The sequence below is a fragment of the Erpetoichthys calabaricus genome, chromosome 4 (assembly GCF_900747795.2).
Source record: "Erpetoichthys calabaricus chromosome 4, fErpCal1.3, whole genome shotgun sequence".
Taxonomy (NCBI): Eukaryota; Metazoa; Chordata; class Cladistia; order Polypteriformes; family Polypteridae; genus Erpetoichthys; species Erpetoichthys calabaricus.
In genome coordinates, this window is record NC_041397.2 from 25,406,646 (window position 1) to 25,425,349 (window position 18,704).

General features: G+C 38.6%; 1 protein-coding gene across 1 annotated transcript in view; it reads right to left on the reverse strand.

The window, feature by feature from the left end:
* Positions 1-18,704, reverse strand: part of LOC114649897 (FRAS1-related extracellular matrix protein 2-like) — a 369,649-nt gene that overhangs the window by 66,910 nt on the left and 284,035 nt on the right. The window contains exons 8-11 of the mRNA XM_028799269.2: positions 13,390-13,599; positions 10,318-10,515; positions 6,800-6,964; positions 6,258-6,440 (exon numbers count right to left, since the gene is read on the reverse strand). Coding sequence (XP_028655102.1) covers positions 6,258-6,440; positions 6,800-6,964; positions 10,318-10,515; positions 13,390-13,599 — 756 coding nt within the window. The remainder of the gene's footprint in view (positions 1-6,257; positions 6,441-6,799; positions 6,965-10,317; positions 10,516-13,389; positions 13,600-18,704) is intronic.

Genomic DNA, 18,704 nt, shown 5'->3' on the forward strand with positions numbered 1-18,704 from the left:
AGCCGTAGTCGTGCTACGTCGCATTCACTCGTCTTGCGACAGTAGTTATCATTCATTACTATTAGTTGTGTTGCTGAATTGTGTATGATTAACATTCTTCGTGTGATTCATATTTAGTTTTATACCCCTTTAAATATGGATACATTTTTACGTGGAAAAGATTTGTCTTCACGTACAGATGATGAAGAACCCAGCACAAGTGTTGCAAAAAAAAAAACAAAGAAGATTGTGAAAAGGAAGTACAACGAAGACTACATTCGATATGGATTCTCGTGGTGTGGTGACGAAATGGCTCCAAAGCCACAATGCATCATTTGCGGCGATCAGCTATCAAACGAGGCAAAGGCACCCAGTAAACTAAATCGCCATCTAAATTCAAACCATCCCAGTTACGCCAAAAAAGACAAACAACTCTTGTGTTAATTAAAAATGATAAGCGGTCATGCTTAAAAGATCTTGACCAAGAACTTCGGGTTGCGCTGTCAAATATTGAGCCGAATATAAAACTTTTGTGTTCATTGAAACAAGCGCAGATATCACATTAGTCAGTCATTATGTTATAATAATTATTAAGATTGCATAAAAGTAAATATAGTATAGTTTTTATGTATGCATATTTATAATAAATGTATACTTATAATAAAAAATGAAAATTTATTGTAAAATTTGTGTATTAAATTAATATCTATATATCAGTGGCGTAGCTGGAGATCATGTTGTCCGGGGCGGTGAAAAATTTGACGCCCCAAAGCTGAAAGAAATTTTTTTTTTTGCGCCTCCTCAAGGAACAAAAAAAAAAGGAAAGTACCGTAGTTTGGACGCCCCTAAATAGCTGCCGCTTGGATGACCTCCCCCCAAAAGCAAAGCCACTGCTATATATTTTAGCTTTTGACGTGCCGCGGAATTCTAGGAAGAACTTTGGTGTGTCGTAGGTGAGAAAAGGTTGCGGAGCACTGGCTTAAATGGTGGGATCTGTTGGAGTGTATGACCCGTGGTGGGCATTGGCTCTTCTGTACAGCATTACAGTTAAAAAATTTCAAAACACTGTATTTGAGAGTTTGGATGGAGTGGCACTTCATCTAGGCCTGGTTTCCACCTTGCAAATGTGCAAGCAGGTTAAAAAATTGAATGAATGTTTGGATTTTTATATTTAATGCTAATAAATGGTACAACAGCATAACTAAGTACAACACTGAATTTGTTATTTAAGGCAAAATTAAACAAACTTATAAGACTATTTAAACTAAATACCGGATTTATACTCGAATTCGAATGAATAAACAAAATGAAGAATTCATATTATATGTATGGTCCTTCGTTCACCACTACTCTAAGGTAAATCTACTGGCACTGCCATTGCCTTTAGTGCTTTTAGAAAGCTCTTCTTTACGCAAAGAGTTGTGGGGCTCTGGAACAAACTACTGAGACATGCAGTTGAAGCAGAAACCCTGACAACCTTTATGAAGAATCGGGATGAGGTATCGGGACAGCTTAGCTAAAAGGACAAAACGGTCTCCTCTCATCTGTTGTATTTCTTATGTTTGAAATCATTTTGTATCATTTGGTGGAGTCTGGGTAGTTGTTCAAAGATGCCTGCAATTGGAGACGTTTTCATGTGCAAAACAAACTCAATATTGAAATAAAGCGAGAGGGAGTCAATGCCCTCTAACATTATTTGTGTCAATGGGTTGGGGAGACACTCTTGGTCATTTGTACTGGCAACCTGCAGTTTTAATTAATAACACATTGCTATTATGGAAGAATATTTCAGTCAAAATTAAATGAATCTGTTATGTCATTTTCTACCCTGTTTAATCTAGGTTTACAGGGGACTGTTCTAGCTGGCATAGGGCGCAAGGCAGGAACAACACCTGGACAGGGTGCCAGTCCATCACAGGGCAACCACACACACACACCAGTGCCAATTCACCTAACCCTCATGTCTGTGGACAGAGGGACCAAACCTGCCCAGACTTGGGGAGAACATTCAAAACTCCATACAGGGAGGACTGGGGATGTGAACCCTGGTCTCCTTACTTCAAGGTAACTACCACTGTGCCTCCATGCTGCCTATTTAAATAAGTGTGCAAGTAAATAAATGTGTTGTGAAATGAGACAATAAATAAAACCAAATGATATGTGAACATAAATAATTAGTGTTTATATGTCATGAAATATGTTTAAGTTGCTTATTCCTTTATGTATTTATTGAATTATCACTCTTCATTTATTCACTTCAGTGACACTACCTGTAACATTAAATGTGCCTTGAAATGAAAACGGTCATTTTGACCTGACCGAGTTGAGATGGTAAGTTCTAGTGAGGTCAGTTGTCGGCAGAGGGGACGTGCACATATCTAAGAGCCATGGGATTTTTATGGCATGCCAAGCGCCTGCTCAGAGTTGTGGCTGTGCACATCCAAAGCAGAAAGTAGTCCTGAACTAATGCACAAAATGGCTACTTTAATCCATCATCCTGCATTTGAAGAGTCCGCCTATAATTGCAGCATTTGATGTCTCTGAAAATTTATGAGCACTCTGAGTCAAAAAAACAACACTTGCTAGAGCCCACCTGCTCAGGGTTGTCAGGTGAAAATGGCAGTTTTATATTTCATGTTGCATGTGGTGTCACCGAAATAAATAAATGAAGAAATAATTAAATAAACACATAAAGAAATCGGCAACGCAAAACATATTAATCATCTTTGCTCACTTATCACTGTATTTTTATTTACACACTGTCACAATGCATTTATTGATTTATTTATTTTTGTCTGAAATTTTCCTCCATATCTTATAGCTTTTATGAAATGAGATGTGGTCATGTACATTTCAGCCGAACACTTTCAGTACCTATGGTGACGTCACTGTTTCTCTTCCTGCCTTTGTGGATTCCCAGCCTTGGTGTATTTAAGACAATGAGCAGGGAATTGCAGCCTGTTGGTCAAGTTTACTTTTTCTCCTGACATATTCACATGTAAGTGGCTAAAACATACTAAAAAAAAGAGAAGGCTGTAAAACAATCATAAAAAAACAGCTTGCGGCTCAGCCCTGGATTAACCATTAGGTAGAAAAAGCAGGTGATAAGGGCAGCAAGGGAAGGAGTCTACCACAGAGTTTATTCTCCATGCCCTTAACTCTGTCACCTCCAGACTCGACTATAATCAACCATAATTTTGTAATTGTCCTTATTCGCCATGTTTGACTCTAATCTACATTGTTAAAAATGTTTTCTTTGGTGTAGTGTGTAACTAAAGTTTAAAAGTTTGGTTAGAAGGTCAGTATCACATTTGTTTCCATCACATGGCTTATTAATTTTGCTTCTGTCGAGAGTAAACACTGCTGGCTGGGCCTGGCTAGCTTGTAACCCATCATCTATTTGTGTAATGGACACTTAAGCTCCTTATATTAGTATTTCTTTTACTGATGTTTCATATAATCAAGGTGAAGTTTAATCTTGTATTTCACCTTCAGCACTTATTGAGTCTTGATGTCTTGTCAGTTAAAGCAATAAGTTTGGTATTTTTTAAGTCACAATTATTTCTTCACAAACATAATATAACTGCATTTGCCATTAGAAAGTGTGTTCTAAAGAGAAGTGTTTTCTATAAATTAAAAAAAATATCTTGCCCTGACTAGTGCATTACAATGGAGGCAATGGGGCACAAAGCACCACTGGAAAATAAAAGCCTAAAATCTTAAGAAATTGATAATATATATATATATATATATATATATATATATATATATATATATATATATATATATATATATATATATATACTCCGTCTGTCTGCTTTTCACAAAAGAACTACTTAGCAGATTTAGATTGAGTTTTTTCCTATAATTTGCTTGAACATTCGGTTTGATTTTGCGACCTCTCTCATTGCACTATGTATCATAGTTCTCTTGTGGTACCGATTTATTTGCGTGAATCCGAGAGAGACGCAGCAGGCCGATGGGAGGGGGGGGGTGGGCAAATCCTCACTCACACGCCAGCCTCGGGGCATATCTTAAATCCGCTTAGCTAGCAAATGAGAGAACTACTTAACGGATTTAGATCTGTTTTTTTTCTACAATTTGCATGAACATTCCGGATGATTTTGCAACTTCTCTCATTGCACTAAGAATCATAGTTTGCTTGCAGGAGTGATATAGTCGCGCTAATTCCCGAGAGAGAGGCTGCGGGCCAAGGGAAGGGGGAAGCGTGACATCAAGAGTAGGGAGTCGGGCGGGGCCCTTCTCACTGTCCTTTTTCACTATTATGTGGGCGGAGCCACGGGGGAGACTAGTATAATATATTGTCACACACGTGTGAGACGGAGGCAGCTAAACGGCCTGAATAATAATAGTAGCATACCAGACCAGGGGTTGGTGAGCTGCACTGACTTTCTCTCTCAATCTTCTGCAAACAATCCATGGGAAATCCAGCATGGTTCCGTCCCAATGGATGACGTCACTTCTGGCCCCGGCCCCATGGATGACTTCACGTCCGGTTTCTGACCCTGATGACATCACTTCCTGTCACGGGCCTTTAAAGCCGCTATATTTACAACCTTTAAGTCAGTTCTGTTTTGGATTCAAACCTGTAAATAACTCAATACGAATTACCCATTTGTAGCCAGGGCACAATATATGGGTGGCTGCCCCAAACCTTTTTTGATGTCTTTGGACTATTCTTGTGACAATATATATATATATATATATATATATATATATATATATATATATATATATATATATATATATATATATATTGTCACACCGTGCGCATGGGAGGCAGCTAAAGGGCTTGAGTAAAGGCAGTTCTGAGGCATGCCGGGATGTGGCAGAGTGCACTGACTCTTTTTCTCCCTTCCCTGTAGACCATTCACGGGAGATTCCACCTGGCTCTCTTGACGTCACTTCAGGGACCGAGCCAATGGAAGGAAACCTTGCCGGCTCTGGCCCCTGTGATGTCATGTCCGGGCTCGAACCAATGGCTGAAGAACATGAGCCGATCCTTATGATCTCAATTCCTGTCTCCCCCTTTAAAAGCCTGCACCTTTTCCCTATTCCCTCAGTCTTGTTTTGGACTCGCTTGTATGCACATCAGTGCTGTATATTTTGAAAAAGCAACTTTGCAGCCAGGATACCAAATTATATGGATGGCTGCCCCAAACCTTTATATGACTCTGTCTCGAGTTTGTGACAATATGTATATATATATATATATATATATATATATATATATATATATATATATATGCCTTCTGTGTTTTTCTTGAGTTAAGGGTACGAGTTTGCACATAAACATGGAAGTGAATAAAAACAAAACCAACCATGTGGCAGGAATAGTTTACTGTGATTTGGTCTTTCAAGTGGTTTGGGTGAAAGGTAATTACAGAAGAAGACAAGCATTGAGATAACGTGCACATTTGGTCTTCCTTTAAAATGGCTAAATCTCATAATATTGGTGTTTCTTGTACAAAAATAACTTTTATGAGCTAATTTATATTGTGTGTGTGTAAACACAAGACGCGGATCAATAATTGACAACAGTCTTGGCATGAAAAATGGATGTATTCGGTAAGCGTTTAAACTTTTATTTTTTTATAAAATGCCAGTGCGGGCAACTTCTTTCTTTATTTATTGAAACCGCTTAACTTTAGAACACAATTGGCATATATAACTTGTTTGTGAAGAAATAACTTCAACTTGAAAATTACCAAATGTATTCTTTAAGCAATGGAAGGGCGGACCATTGCTGGCCTGTGTTTAGGGCATCTGTTGGCCTTCATCTGTCCCTGTTGTAGCTCATACTATTGTCCTATATTGCCAATATGGGTTGTTGCATCTTCTGAGCTTTTTTTGCACCTATTTAGGGGTGTTGCATCATAAACACCTGTTTCGATGTCCTCTGGGGTGCTATACCATCATTGGTGTTCTATTTGCTGCCAACTGCGGTGCACAACACCTTCTTTCTATACCATTTTATGTTACTTTCTTTCTGAATTTATAAAGCAGATACAAAAAGATTACTCTTATTTCTCCTGTGAGTTACCTTTAAATATGCATAATGAGTCAAGTGTGAAAATTACCAATACATTCTGAAATGTTGCCTTCATCAATAAGGACAGAAATAAATGGTTGGGGGTCAATGCAGAAAGTACTTTGTGATACACAATACAAATCATTGCAGCCTAAAGAACAGTGAGTTTTTTTTCGAATAAACTCAGAAAAATGCATTCCTGCCATACTGTGTGCTATTCAGGTACCTTCAGACACTGGGTTATAGTCCTCTCCAGAAGTAGCAGAACCGTCCTTTGTGTGCACCCTGATGACAGAAACTTTTGAAGTGTCTCCCAGGCGAAGAATTGGAAGTTTTACAACTACAATTTGGCCAGCATCCTTGGGTTCACTGACGCTGAACTTTGTCTCTCCAAACTTAATGATTGCCCCTGTTAATTAAAAAAAATCCAGTTACTGATGCAATATTTCTTTTTGAAAAATACATGTTGACAGTTGCGATAAAATATACTCTGATTTCACAAAACAAAATTAATAAAAGGCAACAGCATTGTCAACAGCTTGATTGTCTCCTCCTGTTGACGGTGCCAACAACTAGTGAACGACAGAGGACTGCTGAAGACTGAATTCTTTTGTTTTGCTCTCCCTCAAGATGAGGGTGGAAATATATTTTGTAAAGATCCAAGCAGCTCAAAGCAGCAGAGTCTGCACCAAGAATACTGAAAGGCACCCGACAGCAACAAGCCAAGTGAGTATTTTTTAAATGATTAAGAAAACATTTGAGTCCTACTGTCTGCATGGTCTTTGATCTTGATCAGTGTCTCATTCTGTTCACCAATAGAGGCCCCAAAAGGAGACTCGCTCTTTGGACTGCCAAGCACCAGCCTCAGCTCTTCCTCTTCTTCATGGATAGTGTCATCTACCAGGGTCAGAATGCAGGGCTTCTCTATTTCACCTGAAAATAAACACTGGTAGGTTAATGCTGTTCATCTCACCATGGCTATCAAACTGTTAAACTGTGTGAACCTTGGTAATTTCACATTTGCAGTCCTATGAGCAGTTTTCTTCCTTTTTATAGGCAATGTATTGGCATTACATTAGCAAATTACATAATTATATCTGTGATGAACATAACTATTTCCTAGTCAAGCTATACTTCTCTATTTTTAAAAGATATTAATACTGGTAAGTAAAAACCTCTCAGCAATGTTGTGACATTCATGTCTCAGGTGACTCTTCCTATGAAGTCAGTAGACGGATTGGGGGGTTAAGGGGTCGCTGGAAAGGGGTGTGTGGCACTCCAAATATCTCTGCAAAAGGATGAAGGTCCAAATCTTTACAGTTCTGGTGATTCCTGTTTTGCTATATGGACGCTGTCCAGTGATCTGAGATGAAGACGGGACTCCTTTGGTACTGTGTCTCTTCGGAGAACCCTTGAGTACCACTTGTTTGACTTTGTGTCGAATGAGTGGTTGTCTATTACCTGCATTGTGAGTGAGTATCAGTTACGGCACTATGGCCATGTGGTGCAATTCCCAGAGGGTGATCCGGCTAGCAGGATGCTAATTGTTGAGGACCTGAGCAGCTGGACCAGGCCAAGGAGAGACCCACATAACACCTGGCTGTGGCAGATAGGTGGTCATTTCCGGATTCCTGAGCTGTTTTGTGGTGTGGTAGGTGCGACAATGCACTATACCGGTGCCTGCTCCCCAACCTGACCTGACCTGACCTAATGTACTGGAGGTTGCTTTGTAAAACATCACTTCATGACTCAACACAAAGCAGCAACATAATGCTTCCACAATATTTGGTTACTGAAACTATCAAAGAAGCATCTGGTGCTACCAGAGAGATTAGAATGCAATAACTGTTGAGGCTTGAACAGGAATCTTCTTCTTCTTCTTTCAGCTGCTCCTGTTAGGGGTTGCCACAGTGGATCATCTTCTTCCATATCTTTCTGTCCTCTGCATCTTGTTCTGTTACACCCATCACCTGCATTTCCTTTCTCACCACATCCATAAACCTTCTCTTAGACCTTCATCTTTTCCTCTTCCCTGGCAGCTCTATCCTTAGTATCCTTCTCCCAATATACCCAGCATCTCTCCTCTGCACATTTCCAAACCAACGCAATCTCGCCTCTCTGACTTTGTCTCCCAACTGTCCAACTTGAGCTGACCCTCTAATGTCCTCATTTCTAATCCTATCCATCCTCGTCACACCCAGTGCAAATCTTAGCATCTTAAACTCTGCTACCTCCAGCTCTGTCTCCTGCTTTCTGTTCAGTGCCACTGTCTCCAGGAATATGTTTCTTTATATATGAGTACTGTTATTTTTCATTTACTGCAGTATTAACTGAGAATAAACACAACAACATTCTATGAAAAATGCACTTACTGTCCAGAGGGGTATATTGAAGTAGCTTTAATAATGTCACAAACCACATGAGCAACAGAAGACAAAACCTAAATAGGAATCTAGTCCATCACAGCATCCTCCACGCACAGGTCCACATTCACACAGGTCTTGCCAATCAATCAAATCCACTTGGAAGCAGGCTGAAGGTGCAAACTCCTCATGGACAATCAACAGCAACATTTATTTCTAATGCACGTTTTCATACAAATGATGTAGGTCAAAGTGGTTTACAAGATGAGGAAAAAAAAGTTTATAAAAAAAAATAAGATTAGGCAATACTAAATAACAAAGAATAAAATAAGGCCCGATGGCCAGGGAGGACAGAAAAAACAAAACAAAATAAAAAACTCCACAGGACTGAATAAACTAAAACAAAAAAACAAAATCTGCAGGGGTTCCAAGGCCATGAGACCACCCAGCCCCCACTAGGCATTCTACCTAACATCAATGATCTCAATCAGTCCTCATGGTTTTCAGGCTTCACGTGGAAGAATTAGACAAAGACGAAGAGAGATGTTGGGTTCAAATGTTGTAAGAAAGCATTGCTAAACCACAACATTGCCATGTTATCACATTGTGCTGACTGCACAAGCATTATGTTAGAAACCATTGCAAGAGAAAGGATACAGTCAGAAATTAAAAAAAAAAAAGACTTGAAAACCTTGAAAGATGAACCGCACTGCTACCAAGGCCAAATCAAAAGTCAAAATGTCAAGCACGAGTTGAAAAAAAGGAAAAACGCTATTAGAAATTAGGTTTTAAAAGCACAGAATAGGGAGTTTTTAATCCATAAACACAGATGAGAAAATGCCCGACATGGCAAGCTTTCAACAACAACATTTACAATTTATTTCTTGCATAGCCCACAAATCACACAAGGAATGGCTTAATGGGCTTTAACTGGCCTTGTTTTTTGACATTCCCTCTGTCTTGACTCTCTAAGAAGACAAGAAAAAAATTCTAAAAAACCTTGTTGGAAAAAACAGAAGAAATCTTGGGAAGAGCAATTCAGAGACAGACCCCCTTCCAGGAAGGTTGGCTGTGCAATGGGTGTCAAAAATGGGGTAAATACAACACACAAAACAGAATCCAAGTAATCCAAGTACTGTTTAAACCCATGGAACCTTAATGATGGGATGGCAAAAATGACCACAATAGAAATAACTAAAATGGTGGCAAAGACGACCCCAGTAAATTAACAACATCAAAAATTAGACTCTGAACACAAACCAAGTGCTCAGATTTGCAAAAAGATGAAGAGAAACAGAAAAAAAATATGTAACAATCCTATTCATAATAATATGATGTCAGCAGCTTTTAATGCAAAAATCAAAACAGCAAGCACAGGGTCAAAACTAGAACGACAAATGATCAGTTAAACTAGCTGAGGATGTGAACCAAAAATCGATTCAGGAAATAGTGCAGGAGATCAAAAAACAAAGAATTAAAAGAAACACGTAACCAGAGTCAAATTGTAGTCCAAACAGCAGAGTAAGAATTTTGAAAGCATCGATTGAAAAACAAAAATAGATTGTGATTGGATTCTTTGGGAAAATTCAGTGATGGACAACTAGGAAAAGCACAATTCTGCTTGACCCTGCATAGAAATGGAATTGCAACCAATCAACAAAAATGTTCAAAATGGTTGTGCACATATGAAAAGCAAAATGGCATCATGGGAGAGACTTTAATCATTTTCAACATTGCAAAAAACACATCAGGGACAAAAACAAATGTGACCACAAAAATCACTAAAAGAACAAAAATTATATATAAGTAAGAAACAACATCCTAACCATGGCAGATATAATATAATATAATATAATATAATATAATATAATATAATATAATATAATATAATATAATATAATATAATATAATATAGCTATTTACCAGGGAAGAATGTGATGACTGAGCTGTCAATGTTAGGCCGCTCTTCAAAATCCATCATGACCTGAGCGGTCCCTTGTCGAGTATAGCAGCGCACTGTTGACTGATAGCTGATGTCTCCACTTCGGTAGACCATCGCTCTAATCTGCCCGTCATTCTCATTCCCCATATACATTGGCTCCTTAAACTGTACCTTTGGCACTAGTGGAAAAAAAAACAAACACAAAAGAGGTTTTATTAAATAACTGTATTCTTTTTTTCATTATTTTTGAGGTGATCATCCGCATAGATTTTGGTGTAAACTGATCACATGTTTATTTCCACAAACATTTTGATGTTAAGTGATATGATGCTACCAAATCTCAGCTCAACAACATTTATTTCTGTAGCACATTTTCATACAGAGGTTGTAGCTCAATGTGCTTTACAGGATGTCAGAGAAAAAGTTAAAAGAAAAGAAAAGTAAATGAAAATTAAATAAGAATAATAATGAATAAATAACATATAAACGTAAGTCAATACACACCTACATAAAATAGATATTGACTGGTGAAAAGATGAAGAGAAAAAAAATAAATAAATATAGGCCTTATTCATAACAGCAGGGTGGTAGCAGCTTTATGTGAAGATGTCAAAAAATAAAATGGCAAGCAGAAACCAGAAAGACAAATGATTGGGCAAACTAGCTGAGGACATGAACCAAGTCAGGAAACAGTGCAGGAGATCAAAAATCGAAACACAAATAACACTTCGACACATATCTTACTGGATCTGGATCTGAAGTGGACAAGCAAAAGGTCACGCCAGGTGTATGGCAAAAAGGCTGCATTGGGTTTGACGTCTGCTAGCTAAGAACTGGAAGATGAGGTGACTGTCAGCATGTGATCGCCAAAACTGCATGGCTGAAGATTGGAAAAATAATACCCGTTGTGACAAATCTCAATCTCCGCTGTAAGGGGGATTGTTGTAAGTAGTATGAATCCATTTGTCCTGTCTTGTGTCAACGGTGCCAGCTGATGGTGGTACAATGAACATGACAGTGACTTTGGTTTAATTTAATGTCCTTCACATTGCCCAGATATCAATCACCTTTGGGATAATATACTGTAGAATAAGCTGATGACAGCAGAACATTGTGACCAAAAAGTCTACAAGAACTACATGATACTATTAAGCCAGCATGGACCATAATCCATCCATCTATTTTCCTAACCTGTTTATCCAGGGCAGGGTTGAGGGGCAGTTGGAGTCTATCCCAGCAATCTTCACAGACGAAGAACACCTGGACAGGGTACCAGTTCACTGAGGGGTATATACACCGTAGATACTCCAGAGGACAGTTGGGAGTCCCATCCAGGACAGAGTTTGATGCCATAATAGAAGGAGGGACTAAATGGGGGTAATTCCCAGTCGGGACACCTTATGATCTTCGATGAGTACAAGAACTGGCAGAAGAACATGGCAGGGAGCAGTTCATCCCCCACTTTAATGGGCAGCAAGTGTCCCTCATCTACAGTCCCACTTTTGATGCTCCTAGGGCAGCATGGGACTTGGAGTCCGGAGGAGCAGTCCTGTGGGGATCCCTGGCAGATGATAGGGGACGCTGCCACGGGAGGATATCCCTGGCTTTCTCATAACCAGGAACCTGGCTATATCATGGCACCAGAAATACTCCTGGGTCCCCAAAAGGGACCGCACTGGGTGGGAGAGGAGAGGTGTTTGAAGGAGAGATGACTTGTGCTTTGTTACTTTTTGTGAGGTATTTGTGAAATAAACACCCATTTATTTGAACCTGGGACTGTCTTGGTGTGTTTGTGTTGGGGTTTGGGGCTCTCTGGTGCCTCCGAGCTTTCACAACACACACATATACATCAGGGGCCAGTTTAGTATTACCGATTCACCTTCCATGCATGTCTTTGGACTTTGGGAGGAAACAGGAGCACCCAGAGGAAACCCATGTGGTCATGGGGAGAATGTATAAAGTCTAGACAATCAGTACCCAGGACATGAACCCCAGTCCCTTTATCGTGTGGCAGTAGTGCTACCACTGTGCCACCATCCCAGCCTGGACCATAATACATAAGGAATATCTCCAATATAGTCTTGAATCAATGCATCAAAGTATTCAGGCTGTTCTGTGGGAGGCTCTTGCATGGCAGGAAATAGGTTTATCTGTCCACATGACCACTGAGAGTGCACTTCTACAATTGATGGCCATGAAAGCACACAGAACTCTGAGACTGTAATTGCTATAAAGGATCAGACTCGACTGTGCATGATAAAGATAAATTGGAAATTACCTTGAATTTACACTCGGATTTATGGTCCTATGCACTTTTTAAAAAATGCCATTCTTTGATCATCACAAAAACTGCACAAAAATATAAAAAACAAATATCTTATATATAAATGTCTACATGTGGAAGTGTGTGTGTCTGTCTGTCCGGCCTAGAAGTGTGAGGCTACAGCATGAAGCTCAAGGAGCCGGCAAGACAGCCCCAAGTTAACAAGTCGGAAGAAGAAAGAAGAACGAGGCTACAGCATGAAGCTGAAAGAAAGTGACTCCATTGCCAAAGTGAAACTGCCGAGGAAAGACAAACTCGCTTAGCTGCTAATACACAAGCAAAGCGAGCACATTGACAAAACGAAACCTCAGAGGAGAGAGAAACTCACTTAGCCGATGATAGACAAGGGGGGCGAGTACGTCCGCAAAAAAATTGTTTTTCTGAGGATTTCAATAGTCCCTAGGAGCCCAGGCTTTTTACAGCATGGACTTACACTGCTACTTTTATATAAATGGAGAAAAGAGGCAAAGCAAATGAGACCTAATGTTTAAACAACCAACTAGTAGGCTGCAATCAGTGGCTACTGTTATATTTTATGTATTAGATCTTTTTAAAATGAGATATTTTAAGTATTATACATTTCTACAAATTAAATGCACTAATTTTCCATGGTCCTAACTTAGTTTTTACTGGCTTCAAAGTGAGTTATGTCATTTGTTAAATAAACTTAGTGCCTGAAAACATCTCATTACACGTGCAGTAAACATCCCAAAATAAAAGTTCAACTTACAGTCAGACACGGAGTCATTGATGATTACAGTGACTTTACTTGGCTCTCCAAGCACAGCGTTCATTGGCATTCTTAAAACCAGTTCAAAGGTCTCTGGTCCTTCCAAGATGGGCTGACCCAGGTCATCCAGAATGGTGACCCGGAAGGTCTGCATGTTTACTCCTGGGGCAAAATCCAAATTTCGACCGACTCCAACGTAGTCAATTCCAGCTTAAAAGAAGAAAATAAAACATTTCAGTATTAATTTAGGGTTAGGTTAGGTTAGGTTAGGTTTCTTTATTTAGTCATGTTTACACAGGAAAACAAAATTTGCCTTCTCAGTTGCATCTAATAACAAGTAACAGACAGAATGAAATAAAACATACAAATAGAAATAAGAAAGGTTAAGGTAAGGCAGTTAGATAAAACATATCTATACCAAAAAAAAAAAAAAAAGGTAACAGGATATATATCAAAACCTTAAACATTATCTCCGATATTTCTTATTGAAAAGTCGTATGGCACTAGGAAGAAAGGAGTTTCTGGAGCGATTTGTGTGGGTTTTCAAAGCAACTATCCTTCCTGATTTACTGAAGTTTAGTTCTACATGTAATGGATGTCTGTCATCAGTTGAGATGATTTCCAGTTTCTTTAGCATTGCCCTCTGACACACACTAGTCAAATCATCTACATCAGCCCCAATAACTTTAGCTGCATACTTCGTAATCTGCTGGAGCTTTTTTGAGTTTTGGTTTGTCAGACTATTAAACCAGGCAATGAAACTGAAAGTGATCATGGACTGGATCATACTACGATAGAAGGACAACATGAGGTCCTTGTCTACTTTAAATAGTTTGAGTTTATGGAGGAGAAATAAGCGCTGGTTGCACTTAGAAAATAATTTTTTTGTATTTGTATTCCAGTTAAGATTGTTATCTAGGTAAGTTCCTAAGTATTTATATTCATTCACTATTTCTATCTCCTCTCCCAGAACTACAATAGGTGAACATACAGATTTCTGTCTCTTAAAATCAAATATCATTTCTTTGGTCTTTGTTACATTCAGACTGAGAGAGTTTTTATTGCACCAGATTACCATACAGTCCACTTGATTTAGATAGTGGCTTTCATCCTCCCCAGATATGCATCCTATGATCATGGTGTCATCCGCATACTTAATAATGGAGCAGTGGTCATTGTTCTGTCTCAGGTCACTTGTGTACAGAGTAAACAGTAATGGTGATAAGACACACCCTTGTGGACTTCCTGTGTTTGAATGAAGAGCTTTTGAAAAAGTGTCCTGAACTTTAACTGTCTGTGAACGATTTAAAAGAAAGTTCTGAATCCATAGTGTGATAAATGGGTTTACATTCATACTGTTTAATTTCCCAATCAGTATATGAGGCTGTATAGTATTGACCGCTGAAGAAAAATCCAAAAATAGTGCTCTGACATATGAACCAGGCTGATCAAGAAAGGTATAGATTTGATGTAAGATAACAAGCAGAGCATCTTCCACACTTCTGTTTGCACAATAAGCAAATTGATTGTTGTCTTGAAAAGACTTTGTCTCTGTCATTAAAAATGTTTTTCACCAAGTGTTCAAAGCATTTCATTGGAATAGATGTAAGTGCCACTGGTCTGTAATCATTTAAACAGCTTGGCCTAGAAACCTTAGATACAGGGGTGATGATTGATTGTTTCCACAGATTTGGTACAATACTACAGGTCAGAGACCAGTTAAAAAGCAAATGAAAAACTGGGGAGAGCTGCTTAGAGCAAGACTTTAAGAGCCGACCTGATATGCCGTCTGGTCCCACTGCACTGTTTGTTTTGGCCTTCCGCAAGCCTTTTTCCACTTCAGTTAAACTGAACCCCATCACAGCAGAATGCCTGGTGTTTTTATAAAGCATCTCCTTTATTTCTGTATTTTGGGTGCTGAAATCACTTTTTTCAAATCTGGCATAAAAGTTATTCAGTTCATCAGCTAAAAGCTTGTGGTCTTTGTCAGCTGGAAAATCCACATTCATTTTAGGGCCCAGTCCTGTAATTGTTTTTAGTCCCTTCCAGACCTGCTTTGGATTGTTATCATTGAACCACCTCTTGATTTTTTCCCCATACATCTTTTTATTTTGTTTAATTAACCTGTTAATCCTTTGCTGTAAAATTCGCTTATCTTCTAACTTATTTTCTTGATGTGCATGTTGCTTTTGCAATAGTAATGCTTTAACCTCTTTAGTGATCCATGGCTTACTGTTTGGGTACACCTTGACAGATTTTTTCTTAATGATCATAGACTCACAGAATTGAATATATTCGCTGACAGTATAGGTGGCCTCATTCAGTGACTGTGAGGATGTCAGCAGATCCCAATTTGTACTGGAGAAGCATTCCTGCAGTTCCTCTACACTTTCCTTGCACCAGTTTTGTGTTGTTCGTATGGCTGGTTTTTCTTGTTTCAGTTTCTGTTTGTACTTCGGGAGAAGATGAACAACGACGTGGTCAGACGCACCCAGGGCTGCTCTGTGATGCGATATGTAGGTATTAGGGACATTTCCATAGCACTTGTCCAGAGTTTTGTCCCCTCTAGTGTTAATATTCACATATTGATGATATTTTGGTAATACTGACTCCAGACTGCATAAATTAAAATCACCCATCACAAGCTTAAAAGAACCAGGTGATTTGGTTTCTAGTTTATGAGTAGTTTCAAGAATTGATTCAGCTGCAGCTCCCACATCAGCATGCGGCGGAATGTAAACGACTGTCACAAATAACTGATTAAACTCCCGTGGTAGATAGTATGGGCGAAGTCCGACGGTGAGTAATTCAATATTTGGCGTGCAGATGCGCTCTTTTTCAGTGATATTCCTACACCACCTTTTGTTAATGTAAAGGCAGACCCCACCACCCGTCTGCTTACCAGAAGTTGGATTTCTGTCTTGCCGTACGCAAACAAATCCATCTACTTCGACTGCTGTATCCGAGTCTGTATTCTTAAACCAGGTCTCCGTAAAGCACATCAGACAGCTTTCACGGTACTCGTGGAGGTATCGCGCAGATGCTCTCATCTCGTCCAGTTTATTTCGCAAGGACTGTGCGTTGCTCATGATGATGGTTGGCAAAGGTGTTTTAAAACTTCTCCGTCTCAGACGTACACGTAGTCCACCTCTTTTTCCTCGCTTTCTGGGTTTCAAAGATTTTAATTCGTCCGGTATAGTACACGGGGAGTAACCGGTAGCTGGTCTCATAGATAGCAATGCATCCCGGCTGTAAATGAACAGCGCCGGCCACACACCTTAAAGGTAATCTTAACATTATCATATTTTATTTTTTTATTGCCTTTTCTATACCTAAAAATTCAGACCAAAACCCCCTTCTACCTCAACTAGAAAAGATGCATTTGAGATTGAAGAGGCCATTTTATTATAATCTTCTCCTTTTTCTTCTCTTATCCGATTAACTGGCTAATAATGTTAATGAAATGATATTGAAATGTTCTATTAGTGTTAATTGTTTTGGAATTGTTTTTTATTTCACTGTATAAACAAATTGTGCATTTATTATGTGATTAGTATTTTGTAAACTTTGTAATTTCAGGTTACCAGTGAACTTGGTACAATGCTCTGAGCCAAACTCAATGAAGAGCACTACACAGAAAAATCAACTGGACCTGGAACTATGTAGCCTGTAGTAGTACTGGGTGATCCACAAGAGGGGAACTCCTTCAATTTTATTTTATAAAGCACTATTAGCAATACGTACACATCAAATATTACCTGATCTACTATAACATAACCAGACATTGCAAAGACAAAGCTATGAACAGAAAACATAAATCGATTCTGAATGGAGATTTCTCTGTATCATGCTAGAAGAACTATCAAGGAAATTTGAGTAGGACCGGGAGATAAGATGTAGACAAAAAAGTGAAAACTGGCTAATCAAAAATTAAACACCAACACCGAAATAAGAATTAAAACTCAAGGTCACAAATTTCCAGGCAAAGAGTTAGTATCAAAGCAAGACCTTGAATGGGGTATTGTAATAGTTTAAAAGAATCAACAAAAATGGGTATTGTATCTGTAAACTTATATGAGGAAGAGCCCAGAAAGTCGACTTTTATATATGTTGCATCATTAACAGTAGGTCATGACCTCTGAGGACACGCCCCTAACAACGCAGGTTGTTTTCCTGACAACAACAACAACAACAACATTTATTTATATAGCACAATTTCATAAAAGCAATGTAGTTCAAGGTGCTTCACAAGATGACAAAAAGATAGTTATATGAAGTAAAAAGCAAAAAAGGTTAGGCAATAATATAAGTGAATAAGTAACAAAGGAAAAAAGTAAGGTCAGATAGCTTGAAGGAGAGAAAAAACAAAAAAAAAAATGAAAGACAAAATGGCAGCACCCATAAATAAACAAAATCATTCACAAAAGCAAAAGTAAGCTTAAATTCAAGAATCTGATGTTAAATGATCCCGTACATAACACTCAGCCTGTCAATATGCAAAATGGCATAAGACGCCAAAAAACTACAAGTTAGTCAGGAACCAAGGTAGGAAAAATAAAGGGGTCTCTCTTTGAACTGCCTTTCCTAAGGTTTCTTCCATTTTTTCCCTACAAGGTTTTTTTTTGGGAGTTTTTCCTTGTCTTCTTAGAGAGTCAAGGCTGGGGGTCTGTCAAGAGGCAGGGCCTGTTAAAGCCCATTGCGGCACTTCTTACAAAAAATAAATAGGCTATACAAAAATAAATTGTATTGTATTGTATATACCTTAATCAAACTGCTCGACCTAAGAAACCCCAGAGTAGCCACTAAGGAATCACTGAAACTGCTCAGGAAAGTGTAAAATAATTAATAAAGAACGCCAATCACAGTACTATGGAGCTTTTAGGGAAGATGGTATTGTATTATATGAACATGTACAGCAAGACAGAAGGCTTAGGTTGGAAACAAACTAACAGCTATTCAGGCACTGGTGGTCCCAAACATGTTATACAATTTAAACGATGCCCCCAATTGATTTTTGACTGTCAAGTACAAATTAAACGATTTTCATCGTAAAGTTGAATTCCATTAAATTTCTTCAACAGACAACCCAGTAATAAAATGGATTCTATATGTGGAAGGTGCTACTGTTATTAATTCACAACAGTGTTATATAAAATTAATTTTAAAATGGTGAATTTGTAAAGAAGGACATTTCTGTTGACATCTTTGCTGTCCTTGTCACAGAACCACAGCTCATGTCTGTTGTAAGAAGTGTGTATTGATAACAAATGGTCAACGATTTAGTAAAAACTGCACATCTGCACATTTCTTAGTTA